This window comes from Pygocentrus nattereri, chromosome 3 (genome assembly GCF_015220715.1).
Source record: "Pygocentrus nattereri isolate fPygNat1 chromosome 3, fPygNat1.pri, whole genome shotgun sequence".
Classification (NCBI taxonomy): Eukaryota; Metazoa; Chordata; class Actinopteri; order Characiformes; family Serrasalmidae; genus Pygocentrus; species Pygocentrus nattereri.
This window is the reverse complement of record NC_051213.1, coordinates 18204897-18219527: the sequence shown is the minus strand read 5'-3', so window position 1 is coordinate 18219527 and position 14631 is coordinate 18204897. Positions and strand designations below refer to the sequence as shown.

Genomic DNA, 14631 nt, shown 5'->3' with positions numbered 1-14631 from the left:
ATCTATTTAAATTTGTTTGTGTGATACCGCAGAGACATCACTCTATCCGCTGCAATGTCTGCAAATTTGTTTGACTTAAACCTTTAGAACACTTTAAATGACTTCACATGACCAACAAAACAAAACTCCCTGAATATTTTGTTACATTATTAGGGTCAAAAAATTGTGGTCAAAACAGGCAAAAGTAAGTCACACTAATAATAATCAAAGGACCAAGGCACATAAACATGAGACAGCAGTCTGCACAGTGGTGGATTTGACAAGAAAGGGAACCAGCCCATCATGAACAGAGAATGGGTTCAACCAAACAAGAATTGCAGACAGAATGATTCGAGGATAGGCTACATCTGGAACAGACAGACACATAGTGAGATCTGCCAAATAATCATGACTGGGGGTCATGACATACACTCACAAACGTGCTGACCTGGTTTACAGAGACAGTAGCCCATCTGTTGTCCTGCCCAATTTGTACTAAGCATCCACATGTCTTAACCAGTTTGCATTAGCCAAGAATTCATAAGCTTCTCCTAGATGGATATGGTTGTGCGGTGGACCACAAACGCAAGCACAAAAGATATAACTACTCCTCTCAGTGTTTTTTTCCGGCCTCTGGCACGTCTAGACCAGTGTGATATCACTACAGAAACAGAGTCACACAGGAAGTGGAAAAAATGTATAAGGTGTCAGGATGTGGCATCAGAGTTCAGGATGTTGTGTCATCATGTGTGCAAGCTAATGTCTAAGCTCACATGAGCTTAGACATGCACAGTAGAAATATTTAGCTTACTGCTGAAACCATGCATATTATCTACATGTTATTTTCTCATAAACAGTATGTCTGTTTTAATACTGTATAAGTCAGATTTAATTTTAAATGAAGAAACTTCTCAAGAAACAACTGTATTTAGACCAAAGGTGGTATCCATATATGTTTTTATGAAATGATTAACATTCTTCTATGGTCTACAGGGCCTGGGTGAACCAGCTGTTTATACAGACTCTAAAAGGGTTTTCATTATGTGATCCAGCAGGATGCTATCTTAGATTTAAGTCCAAATTAAAGTCAAGGCCGAGATCAAGAACTTACACTGTATACAATGGGACCAAACACCATATCTACCAAGAACTCTGTGCAACATAAACACAGCTTGTATTTACTGGACCACACAGCACAAGTGACCGAGACATACACTCTATGTATGCAACCCTGTTCAGTACCAAGTTACAAAACACTACGTACATGATAAAGTAAAACTAGGCTCAGATGAATACAATACAAACACAAAAACACAACACAGGGATGCCCAAACTTGTGCAAACTAATGTAGTTCTTTACTACTCATTCTTTAAATGATTGGTGTTGTTCATGATCCACTTGTTTCTTGATCTTAGTATAGATTCTACACTGTAAGTGTAGGCCTTTCTATGATAATAAATCTACCGAGTGTTGCTGTTAACCTAATCAGATCAGGTCTGATCAGAACTCACATTTTGGCATTAATACTGTAATTTCTTATATCTGTTGATATCTGATTAGAATGCAAATCTTCACTGACTATGTTCACATGTACACAAAAATGTTAACAATAACAAAAAGGCCATATGAATATTATACTCCCGAAAGTACTAACTACTAAGTAGAACAAAGGTCATTATAAAACATCATGAAAAAGCTATCTACAGAAAGATTGCCACATGTTGGCCTGTTTGTGAACTGATGGAGAAAGATAGCCTAATGCTTTGTGTAAGTGGTTTTGCTCTTTGACTTCCCACTGACTAGAGGCCACCACAGGCTAGATAAAGAAAATTACCTCAGTATCAGTTATGAGAACCTAGTGTTAGTAAAGATATTTGTTTTATGAAGAAGCACTAAGAAATAGTGTGAAATTATGAGAGCTGCCCATTTGGTTGGACTGATTGTGTAAAAGTAGCCAAGGTCATATCATGTGATATTGTCATGAAATTTTCTCTCTTAACAGAGAACAGCACTTTATAACTTAAAGTAGGGCAACAAATGATCATGTGATCTCTATATATGCTGTGGAGTTGTCCAATGTAAAGCTTTCCTATTTGATCTAGAAAATGAATGGAAAACAGGAGTTTCCAAATCCACTGTTCAAAAATAGAAACAAATAGAAGTCGTAACTCAAGCATGCAAGAACCGGTAGACCATCAACACTCTCACCAACAGATAAACAGTTGGAAAACCTTAAAGCTTGTATCTCTGAGAGGAGAAAATCAAGCTACACTCTTACTTCAGGTCTGAAAAAAATCCACAGGCGTTTCTGTCCATCCCTCCACTGTGAGAGACGACTCTGAAAGAATGTGTAGCTGGTCAAGAAGCTGCTACTAAGAAAAGAGAAAGGGTCAAAAGAAAAGAAAATGAACTGACCAGCCCAGCCCAGAGTCTAGACCTCAACATCACTGTTGGGGACTACTTGCTTGGCTACAAAAATGCATCCACAGGATAAATTCACACCTGCCATTAAACAAGAGAAAAAGAAAAGAGCCGGGAGAAAAGTAAAAATAACCGCGGTATCACACGGAAAGAGGATGAGACACAATATGTAAGTGTACTTTCGTCCGACGAAAAGGTCAAAAGTCAACTTCAAAAATATCCGTATCCTCTCAGAAAATAAGGCATATGTTTCGGTATAAAAACGGACGAGGATCTCCATTTTTCTTTATTCAAACGAAAATAGGCTACCCGCCGGATTGACAACACGGTGACGTCAGACGTACGCTCTTCTGCAACCAATCAATGACAAGTAAAGGGAGACGCAGCTCACGTAGATGAAGACGGCAGGGCCTTTGGTGCGCTGCATTCCAATGTGAAACCAAAACTAATCGGATCAGATGTATACAATGCGACTAAAACATGAACTCGGTTTGGACTTTCAGGAAGGGTAACGCCTTAAAACTGAATTTGGAGATTTGGAATTCATGCCTTGTAGAGTAACGGTGCCCCTGATTTCAGAAACGTTGGATGAGTAAGTGTCTACAAACTTTTGGCCATGTAATGTGATTCTTCCTGTATACTTGTTGGAACAGTTTTTCTGAAGCTGTTGGCACAGTTTCTCTTTCTTCTGCACAATCCTAATGATTGGAAGCTGAGTAAGGCCTGGCTCTGTGTCCGCCTGCTGGATTTCTGGGGCACTACAGGCTTTGAGCTCTGCTGTAATGCCTGAGGTGGAGCGCCTGGTGTGACGCAGCAGCCCTTTTCTTGTAAAACCCAGCCTTCCCTTTTCTTCATGCCGCCGAAGGAAATGGACTTCCTTGGCTGTTTGTTTTCCTTTATGTTTTAAATTAAATTCTACCGTCTCTGGCTAGAACCTATGGCTCTAGCAGTCCTCCTTCAGCTGGATGTCTGTGACCGCAGGTAAAGGCGTTCTTTTCAGTCATGTAAAGTAACTTTAACCCCACCGACGGAAACTAGATAAGTATCGAGGGCTGTGGGCGGTGAGGCGACATCGAAAGTAAAGAAAAAAAGTGGAAAACTATTTGACATTTTAAATTATTGTCGGTGGTTTGGTTATAACGGCAGGGTAATAGCGTAGACATTAGAAAGTCTGACTTGTGTGCTTGTAAATGTTGGTTAAGTACGTTTGTACAGTCTGTACAGTTAATGCCACTTGGCAAAAAGAAGTTGCGCAAGTTTTGTGGAAAAAAGGAAGCAGCTTCAAGATAAATCAAAGTCGATAGAAAATGTCTTTTCCATATGTAGATCACTAATTTAGTTTCTTTGATTTAAATAAAAAATATCTAAAATGTCTGCATTGTGTTTGAATTTGCTTTGACTTTGGCGCTTTTTAGCAAATATCCAAGTCTGTCCAGAACTCATCTAAGCCACTCACCCGCGCTAACAGCCGTTTAAATTGTGGTTTTCCACATTTTTACATTGAAATTTGCTGCAGTTTTCTTTTTTACCATGTGAGTCATCAGAGCCCCCTCCACTCGTCTTTAATGGGTGGTTTTCTGAGTGGGACAGTTTAAGAGATGATGACTTCAAATATCTTGGGTCAACCATCCAGAGCAATGGACAGTGTAGAAAAGAGATGAAGAAGAGGGTGCAGGCAGGATGGAGTAGGTGGAGACGGCTGTCAAGGCTGATGTGTGACAGAAGGATAGCAGCAAGAGTGAAAGGGAAGGTTTACAATACAGTAGTGCGTCCTGCTATGATGTATGGTTTGGAGACTGTGGCTCTGTCTAAAAGACAGGAGGCTGAGCTGGAGGTGGCGGAGATGAAGATGCTGAGATTTTCGTTGGAAGTGACAAGGATGGACAAGATTAGAAATGAGCAGATCAGAGGGACAGTGAAGGTGGAGCAGTTTGGAGATAAAGCCAGAGAGGCCAGGTTGAGATGGTTTGGACATGTGTTGAGGAGGAATAGGGGATATATTGGTCAAAGAATGTTGGAGATGGAGCTGCCGGGTAGAAGGAGAAGAGGTAGACCTCAGAGAAGGTTTATGGATGTAGTGAAGGTGGACATGGAGATGGTTGGTGTAAAAGTAGAGGAGGCAGTGGATAGGGCAAGATGGAGGCAGATGATCTGCTGTGGCGACCCCTAAAGGGAGCAGCCGAAAGAAGAAGAAGACAGTTTAAGAGATGAAGTGGTCGCTGCCTCACATTATCCACAGCTCATTACCAAAAATAAATAAATAAATATTGCAATCACTGCCTATTGTTACTTATCTTAAAACCAAGGAACAGGCAGTGCCATGATAAAGCCACAGCCTAAACATTGTAGAGCAGTTCTTATAATCTAACCTGTATGTCTAAAAGTTTGTAGACTCCCCTTGGTGCCATAACAACCTCTAATCTTCTGTGAAGACTTTACACTAATTCTTGGAACATTGCTGGGAGGATTTGATTGCATTTAACCACAAGAGCATTAGTGAGGTCAGGCTCTGATGTTGGATAATTACTTCTGGATCACAAACTCCACTCCAACTGGATGGTTTTGGTACTGCTACTGCATGGAGCTCCTTCGCTCCAGAGAATGCAGTTGCACTGCTTCACAGCTCAGTGCTTGGGGACTTTATACCCATTTATCAACGCTTGGCATTGGTAATTTTAGGCTCACATGCAGCTACTCCAGAGTGTTCCATTCTGTTTGTTAGTGTGTTTTTGTGGAGATCATACAAACTGTGTGAGCAATTAAACTCCTGTTTAAGCAATTGGTGCAAGTAGCTGGATTCACTGATTAGAAGGACTGACTGAATATTTTTGGACATATAATGGTGCTTCTGGACATGTAATGATGCTTTCAGTTTGCCATTGCAGCCAGTGATGACAGTGATGTCAGTTCTAATTCATATTCAGCACACAAATCTTTGTTTTCATTGGCTGACAAATGCAACATAACACAGCAGTACTCAGCTGAAGAGTCTCCGCACTTTTAGCAATGCAGTGTTTAGCAGAAATGGTTAATTTCTCACCACATTCTTGTCCTTGTGCTTGTGTCTGCTCAGTGTTGCTCTGCACTCTCTGATGGATTGAGAGCTAAATCCTTATGCTAGGATGGACACTGGGCATAAGAGAAGCAAGTGGAGGAGGACATGCGTGCCATACCTTTTATTTCTCTTGGTAAGAAGTGACTTAAAGTAACAATATGTAATATATTTACTGTACCCAATCATAAAATGACTATGATGTGTCTTCAGATATGAGGGACGCATGCTAAGGAGTAGCACATACTGGCTACTCCAACAACAATGCCAGTATGTTCTCCATTGAAATTTATCTTCTGGAGTAGAAAGTCTTTTGTGTTTTGCCCTGTGATCCCACCCGCTGCCCATTTTCCTGGACCCTTTCGACACCCCAGGTTGCCAGATATGAAACAAATTGGCAGGAGTGTGCTGCAGGACCAACAGAGATAACGCTAGATTCTGCACACTCTAAAAAGCTTTTATACATTAGCTCATCAACTTACAGTGTAGAACTTGTCGTCACTTGCCATTCTCAAAGTTTAATGTTGTGTTCACCTTGCACTCCTTCAAGAAGGTTAAGTGTCCTCAACCTGGCAAGCTGTGTGAGTTTGGGGAGAAGGAGGTGGGGGGAGACAACTCTCTCCAATATTTTGAATTTGGACTGCATTACCCATTTTAAATGCTTGCTGTCTGTATTGCATATTGTTCCTTTAATGTTGATGCTATTGATGCCAGCCTATTTTGTGTTGTAATTTTCAGATTATGATCAAAGTCATTCATGCAACAACAGTATACATAATTCTATATAAAGTTGAGTGTTCTATGTTTAATATTTAATGCCCCTTCCTCTTTAAAGCCACTTTTAAGGCAAACAGATGCCACAATGGAATATAAAAACAGCACTGGAAGCCACGCCATCCAAACAGAAACTTGTGCCGAGAACGAGTACCTGCATGATGGAATCTGCTGTGACAAGTGTCCACCAGGTACAGAAAACAAACGTCTGAGCATTTCCTAAAAGCAGTATGAAAAAACATTTTAGGCCTGTGATTGATGAGGACAGTATTCATCCAAAAAACATCAGTGCCAGTTCCAGATAGATCAGCATGGAGAAGGCAGAGAAAAGAAAAACAGTTTAGGTTTTTTTTGTTGTTTTTTTTTTGCTGTTTGAACTGTAATTATTTGAACTGAATTTCCTGATATTTGTTGGTACTGATTGACATAGTTGTGAATGTATTTATGGGCGTTATTTTGTTAGGTTTGACTATGCGTGCCTTTAAGATGTACAAAACATCACTTTGTTTTTTAATAAACAGAAACTAGAGATTTAGACCTCACTCTCAGGCTCCATCTGTCTTTTGATTTGCAGGATTTAAACTAACGGACGCATGCAGAGGAAAGGGTCTGAGGTCCAGCTGTGAGAAATGTGATGTTGATTTTTACCTGGACAGTACAAACTACTACCGAAATTGCTTTTCGTGCACCATATGCAAGAGAAGTAATGTAATACCTTTCATATGTACTTTCATATGTACTGTGTTTCAAAGCACTTAATTCTAAACCCCCATTTCTTTTTTTCTCCATTTTTCATTTGTTTTTATCCCTTGCTCACAGATGAAGTTGAGAAATCACCATGTACACACAAAGAAAACAGAGTGTGTGTATGCAAGCCTGGATACTATAGAAATAGTATAAATCTTAATACATGGTCATGCTCACGCTGCAAAAAGTGCGGAGCTGGAGAGAGAGAGAGCCAGCCATGTAAGTTTCTTTTTTTGTGTCTCTCACTTTTTTACTGTTTACTTTCTCTGGAAAGAGGAGCCTCACTGACTCACCAGCAGAAGCTTAACACACATGCCGACTAAATAGTTCCCTAATGCACACACACACATGCACACACACACTTACTTATGCGAAGTACTCTATAAATGATGGTTTTGAAAATATTTAGCTTATCTCAATAAATGCATTGGGTTTAAGCAGATCATAACATAATCACTGTACATTTTCAAAGTCTGAATGCTTATTTAAAAAAAAATTCACTGTGGGACTTTAAATTTAAAATAATTCAGTAGAATGGTTCATATATTGACATTTTTTTTGTTTGTTCATATCACTTTTTGGCCACAGTTTTATTATGATTGATCATGGTGATGTTTGATTATTTTTTCAGGTTCCAGCAATAACAACACAGTGTGTGAATGCAAAGATTTCCATTATCGCTTAAACAAGTATACCTGTGTTCTTTGTAAAGGGTGAGTATTATAGCTGACTGATTTATTTTGATTGAGTGATAATGTAGCAAATGGATCAAATTAATGCTGTCACTATTATATTCCCAATCAAGTAATGTACTAATATTGATTACTGTTTAGTGTTATTGAATAAATTAGATATAAGCAATGAAAGTATTTTATTGGAAAATGAAGCCTTTTAGAAGACTATATTAAAACACTATGTTGAAACTATTTTCATATAATTAGGTCTATCAGGCTTTGTTTTTTTACTGTAAGAAGAAACAATAGGAGAATTATGCATTTGCATCTTGCAAACTCCCAGTGATAGAGAGTTTAATTGAGTTATTGTGACAGTTCCAGATCAAGTATGATTATGGAAACCTATCACTGTCTTCATGACCATCTGAACATAACTGCTGTAAACGTTTGATGTCCAGGAGCTGAGCTAGTCTCAAAAAGTATTCATTCAAGCAGTGAAACAGTGAGAGCCTGAGCATGAGCACAAATCCTTTAAGCATGTCAGTACATTTAAAGTTGTTCACCAAAGAACATTTTTGGTTTACTTTTTCAGTTGCGGTGAGCAGTGTCCAGACCTGTGCACCACCCCCTCTCCATCTACTGTTAGTCCTAAACCAGGTCTGATGCTCAGCACTCAACTCTCTCTCTCTCTCTCTCTCTCTCTCTCTCTCTCTCTCTCTCTCTCTCCCTCCCTCTTTTCTCTCCCTCTCTCCCTCCTTTATCAAGTACTGTGCATGTGTTAGTATGTGTAGACAGGGAAGAATTATAATCTTCTTTTTATTAACATTTATAAAGTTATTGACATGAAATTAAGCTATATACCTGAGAAATATGTAGATTCCTTGTCTAGAGTTCTTGAGTGCAGACACACAAAGATGAACAATCAGTGGAACTTTCGTGCACAAGCACTTAATGGCTTGATTGTCTAGTGATTATTTGAGTTTTATCTCTCCTGGATTTACTAACTTGGGTCTTCCTTTTGAGGTTTACAATGTAGTTAACAAGTCTTGTGATTATGTGACAAGTGATGAATTATTTTCATTTTCAGATCCTGTATTACCAGTATTCATCTTTCCCGTGTTGGCCACAGCAGCGGTTTTTGCGATTCTTTTAATTGCATATGAGGGAATCAGACGGTGGAGGAAGAAGAAGCGAAATCAGTCTGAATCACCTGATCCTGAGAAAGACACCATAGAACAGGTAATGTGACGACATGGTGGCAAAAAGTACTCCAGTTTATATTGAAATGTATGTTGAAAAGGAGTGTCACTATTTGTTTCGTTAGTAATCAAGTAATTTGCCAGATATTTTAATAATTAATTTTCAGAAAGTTTTTTAAAAAGCCCATGCAACAAAAATCTCCAACGTTTTTCTTTTGTTTTCCCTGACGTCCATTTATGACGCTTGTACCAAAACATCATAGTACATTTTTGCATGACCATTTTCTAACCTCTTTTTAGTCCTGCATGCTACTTTAAGTTACTTTATTTCTGGCAAAGGGAGGAAAATTCCGTTTTCCTACAGTAACAATCCCCGTGTAGCCCTTCAGATGCTCCTAATACTCTTAAATACTTTACAGGGTGAACATTAACTAGGATGCCTTTAAAAAGACAATCTTACTTTATTTGAATAGTGCCCAGGAGATTACATATAGATATTCAATTTTTAATGGCAGTTTTAAATTTAACAAACTATCTTTTGAAAGTCAGTTGATTCCCAACATTAGTGTCATGGTTATGATTAGTAACAGGTTTAAGTTTAGGATCTGGGTCAGGATTAGGTTTAGGTTTAAGGATGAGATTAGGGTTAGGGGCAGGAATAGTGAACATTAATAGTTAATTAGTTGATTAAATGTAGGTTATGTGCAAGATAAACATCTACAAAGCATTCACAGTGGGCTAGCTTTTTATATAGCAAATGAGTTTAATTAAATATTTGTGACAGTCATAAGGTAAATAAATATATATTGCTATTGATGTACACAGTCTTATTTATTTATATTCTGCCCAAAGACGCAAGTGCATACAAAAATCAAAGAAGAGGAAAGCATCCTACTGACTAATCACTCTGTGGAACATGAGCAAGACCAGGCATTACCAGACTGTGTCCCCAGAGAGATCAGAAGTATGTGTCTCTGTGTTGTCTGTTCATACTGAAATAAATTGAAGTAAGCATTACACTTCTAATGTTCTTGACTGTCTGATACTTGCCTCATGCCTCTCTTGCTCTGTCTCTCTGTCTCTCTCTCTCTCTCTCTCTCTCTCTCTCTCATTCACTTTCTTGCTGTCTCTCTAGCTCATGAATTTATCTACTTTGTACTGGAAGTGGTCCCTATCAAACGTTTTAAAGAACTGGTGCGTCGTCTGAACGTCTCCGAGCAGGACATAGACAGGGCAGAGAGAGACAACTACGCCTTTGCCGATGCTCAGTACCAGATGCTAAAGATTTGGAGTGATAATGCTTCCGGAGGAGGGAGAAACATTCTGCCACGACCACTCCTGCAGGAGTTTATAGACAGACTGAAGGACATGAATTTGAACGGTTGCGCGGAGAGCATCGAGAACAAGTACTGCACTGAGGCCTAAACACTCAGACACGCATATCACACAGATGAACTATATTCTCACATGCACAAACTCATCCTTAATCAGACGTGCTTGCTTTGACACGAAGATGGGGGAAAAAACAGGGCATTAGTAGAGATATTCACCATAATTTCAAACTATGATGACTTATCCATGATTTATGCAAACTATTAAACAATGCACAAGACAGTGTGGCAGAGCTGCATTGACTCTATTAGCTTTTATAAAAAATGCATTATATTTGTAGCGTTGAGTTTCTGAGGTAACATGAGAGCACTGTAGTTTGTAACTTTAACTTACAGAAAAGCCTTTGATGCAACAAGTGCCTTTATTTGGATTATTATCCTTTGACCACCAGCTTTGTTATACACATATTTCAAAGAGATGAAGTTATGTAAAGAGCTCTAGTGTTGTCCTGTGGGTTTTTTAAAAAGATTGACCGTACTGGTTAGAATGAATGACTGGTCAGGACTGTACTGTATAAAGGAACCACACTAACTTTAAGGGCCATCTTGGATTGTGTTTTCTTATGAACATTTTTTGTGCCATGTTGTTCCTTATTTTTTAATAACCATGTTCTGTGTACTTCTGCAACTTGGTGACTTTAGTTGACAACCTACATGTACCTGCCAAAATAATGGAAACGCTTTACAAATGAGAGATAAAAATGATATAAGTGCAAATGTTTTAAAATAGGTGTGGTGATAGAATTACCTTCTGTACCACCATGTTAAGTATCATTTTTTATCCTCTTTTTTTTTTAAAAACATTTCTGTTTTGATGGTCAGAAAATCCAGGTAATGGGACATTGCCTCTTTTTGGATACCTGTTTTTATATAGTTTGCGTTGAAGCAGTGAGCCTTTAGAGCCTTTAGTGAGCATTTAGGCCTACTGTACTTTTACCATGGTAAAGGAGTGTTTTTAGGAACAATGTGAAGCTATCGAACAGTGACTAAATAGAATATATTAAAGTACACTAATGTGCAATAAATAATTTATTAAAATTGAACGCAATGAGAGATTCTTCCATCAAGCAATTTAGTTCATTAACTGTAGGCTTTGGCTGCCAAGTAACATATCAGTCAAAAAAAGCACAATGTTTTTTTTAATTACTTGGCTAAATAAAACAGTTCAGTTAATGTAGGCAGTCATATGTGTATATCTAGTATTTTAGAGTAGCTCTGAGCATAAAGTAATGAGTCTTAGTAATGGAACTATCGATTTTATTGTTTTCCTCTATTTTGGCAGTTTGCTTAGCATTAATATATTGACTTTTTAATTTCATCAAATTAATTCCTCAGAACTTTAAATGCTCAGATTTTCCAGTGTAAAGAGTAAACCGTATAATATTGATTGTTTAACTAATTTTACCGAAAGGACAAAGTTGTATCTGTGTTTAATTGAGATTTTGAAGTTTGTATGATTTTTGATTTTTGTAATGTGTGTGTTTATGAGTTTTTTTATGAATTTCTGCTTCAACAAGTCATGTATCAGTTTTCTAACCCTATGTAAAGTTTTGTATAATGTCATAATTTCAAAGCTATGGCTGATGAGGTGTATGGGTTCTGTTTGTATATGTAAATATTACCTTTATAGAAAAACAGCAATAGTTTGACCAAAAATCAAATGTACTTGCTTTGGCACATACTCAGAGTGTGGTAACCAAGACATGTTTAAATTCACCCTCATTATAGCAAGAAGTGAAAGCAAATACAACTCGGTCAGCATAAACCTTGGAGAATCATCTGTTTCCTCAAACATCCTGTCCAAAATGCTTCAGTGCTAATATTGTAGTTGAAGTGTAAACTAGTAACATTTGTAAAACCTTTTCAATTTCCTTAACTAAAATCACTATAGCACATGTTGTACTGAACACTAACACCAGAAAGTGATTTTTAAACAAGATCCATGTTGATTTTTATTATAAAACAGGCCTGTTGGAGCCAGTGCAGGCTTGGAGCTGTCTGTGAACTCAGATTCCTCATTTATCGGTCACATGTGTGGTAGTCCAAATGAAAATTTTTGATTTTTGATCAAACTATTCCCAGTACTCTCCAGAATTATTCTCTGTAAATATGAGCAAAGCCTATGAAGAGTTTTTGTTCTTTATCAGTTTGATATTGCACTGAAAACATGGTAAAAACTGTCCAGTAAGGCAAAATATCCAAAGATAAATAAAGCTATATAAAATTATTGGCACCTCTTAGAAATTCTTGTGAATAAAATGTGATTGACGTATATTCGTGCACATTTCACAAAGTGGTCATATGGCCTCTCTCAAGTGGCATGCAGGCCAAACACCCTTAGTCATCAATTAACAGAGGAAAGATCAGAGAATACACAGAGAATACACAGAATGCACATCTTCATAAATCAACCAAATCCTACTACAAACAACCCATCCACTATTAGGACAATAATTAAGTTTCATTTGATTAGAGCTGTAATGAACTTGATGAAGAAGCAAGTATTATACCCCAGTGCACAGTGATAAGGATGGACTGAGGAGGAGCACAGTGTGTCCAAAACTGGACACCACCTTGTAGCCAACAAACTATTCAGAATGGTTTCCGGTTTTCTTAGACTGTTGTCCAGCCTGACATGTAGGCAGCTGAAGACTGGAACTTTCAGTGGAACCAGGTGCTATGGTCAGACAGGACTTGAACACAAAACAAGGCAAGGTCTTTCAGAAAAGCTTTATCCTCACTGTGAAGTACGATGGTGGATTAGTAATGATGTTGGGTGTTGTTCATCCAGATGTCTTGGGAATCTTGTTTGGATGCATGACTAAATACATTTTATATCAAAATATCCTTGTATTTAGTGGCTGTGTCATCCAGGAATCAGGTTTATGCTTATGGTTAGTTCCTCCAGCAGGTCAATAATGCATGGAAAACCTCCAAATGCATACAAAAATGAATTTACTGACCGACTGCAAGATCAAGCTTGTAGTGTCCATCTCAAACCCCTGATCTAAACCCCATCAATAACATATTAGCAGAACTGAGAAGGGGAGTCCATAAATGAGGATCAAGGAGTCAGAAGCAGCTGTAGAGATTTTGTCTCCCTTTATGTGTTCTAACACCTCACCTTCTTTAACATAACATGGGAGAGGATTCAGTGTTGTTAAATACAGATTATTTTTTCATTATTATTTTATTAGTAGTAAATTTTTTTTTTTTTTTCATAAGGAGTTACTTTTTCCCTGAGTAATTATACTTTACTGAAAGATTCGAGTTTTCTCCTATTTTTGGTGCAGCCTTTTTTCCTTATATTTGGCAAGGCTGGCAATAATTCTGGAGGGCATGATGGCATATTAAGTATGCATTAAGTATGCAGTTTGTTACTAGGATAAAAGGTTTCCTGGATACAGATTAAACCTGGTGACTAAATGACATTTAATGAATGTTTTCTTAAATGCAGTTTAATGAATATTCACTTATTCAGTAAAGTAGTAGACTACCATACTGTACAAAAGTCAGCACCCTTAGTTGACCTGGCCTTTAAGTTCAAGATATCAGAAAACATCTATTTATCAGAATTTTACAAAGAAACCTCAGCAACTTATAGAAATATATTCAATAGAAAAACCTGCAGGAACATTTTCCCTACATTTTCAGTCTTAGACTTTAAGAGCTTCTTGACAGCTACACATCCTTACAGACTCATAGTGTTGAGTTGCGTTCTCACAATAAAAGAATGGACAGAAACACCTGTGAATTTTTTCACATCTGAAGCAAAAGTGAAGCTGGATTTTCTCCTCTATCTTGAAGATGAAAGCTTTAAGCTTTATCTGATGGTGACCATTTTGGTGGTTTAAAAGGTTGCTATGAACCACATTTTGCACCAATTTAGTCATTTACAACATCTAATTCTTTTACGTATCTCTCGTATCTAAAATAAAAAGTACAGCAAATGTCATGCAAGGACCTGAGGAATTTGAGATCTTCCTAACAGTGTCTCAAGTAGCTTGGAGGAGATAACTAATCTGCGGTTGTTAATCTGTTAATCTGTAGTTCAGTCTATCAAGACACGGAATATGACATAGTTCAGATTTGATGTGAGTCATAGGGGAATTTTCTGATACATATGTAATACCTCTCAAACACAAGAACAGCTACTCTCTGTAAGCAGTACTTTATGTACTGGTCAAGAGATTTAGCTTTTTGCCTTTTCGCTTAAATACAGGTGTAGCTGCATGTGCTTCATAAGAGGAAGACTTCAGGACCTTATTCCTACCCTACATGCCTTGCTGCTGTTTCCTCTTCATTTTCTTGACAACCTGCCTCTGATGTTCTTTATTGTTGAATTAATATGCGTGTGTGTGCGTGTGTCCAGTGAATATATGTGTAAATGTTT

The 14631-nt window shown here is 37.9% G+C and overlaps 1 protein-coding gene across 2 annotated transcripts; it reads left to right on the top strand.

The window, feature by feature from the left end:
* Positions 1–2837: 2837 nt before the first annotated feature.
* tnfrsf1a (tumor necrosis factor receptor superfamily, member 1a) lies at positions 2838–12465 on the top strand. Of its 2 annotated transcripts, none has more exons than XM_017700499.2 (10): positions 2838–2993; positions 5475–5589; positions 6289–6418; positions 6802–6930; positions 7047–7193; positions 7606–7687; positions 8241–8305; positions 8736–8887; positions 9700–9811; positions 9983–12465. In XM_017700499.2, exons 2-10 carry the CDS (start codon positions 5524–5526, stop codon positions 10270–10272), a joined length of 1173 nt encoding a protein of 390 aa, XP_017555988.1. In that variant the 5' UTR covers positions 2838–2993; positions 5475–5523; the 3' UTR covers positions 10273–12465. The 2 variants fall into 2 exon arrangements, with proteins under 2 accessions (XP_017555988.1, XP_017555987.1); XM_017700498.2 differs by lacking the exon at positions 2838–2993 and adding an exon at positions 3210–3382.
* Positions 12466–14631: the final 2166 nt, after the last annotated feature.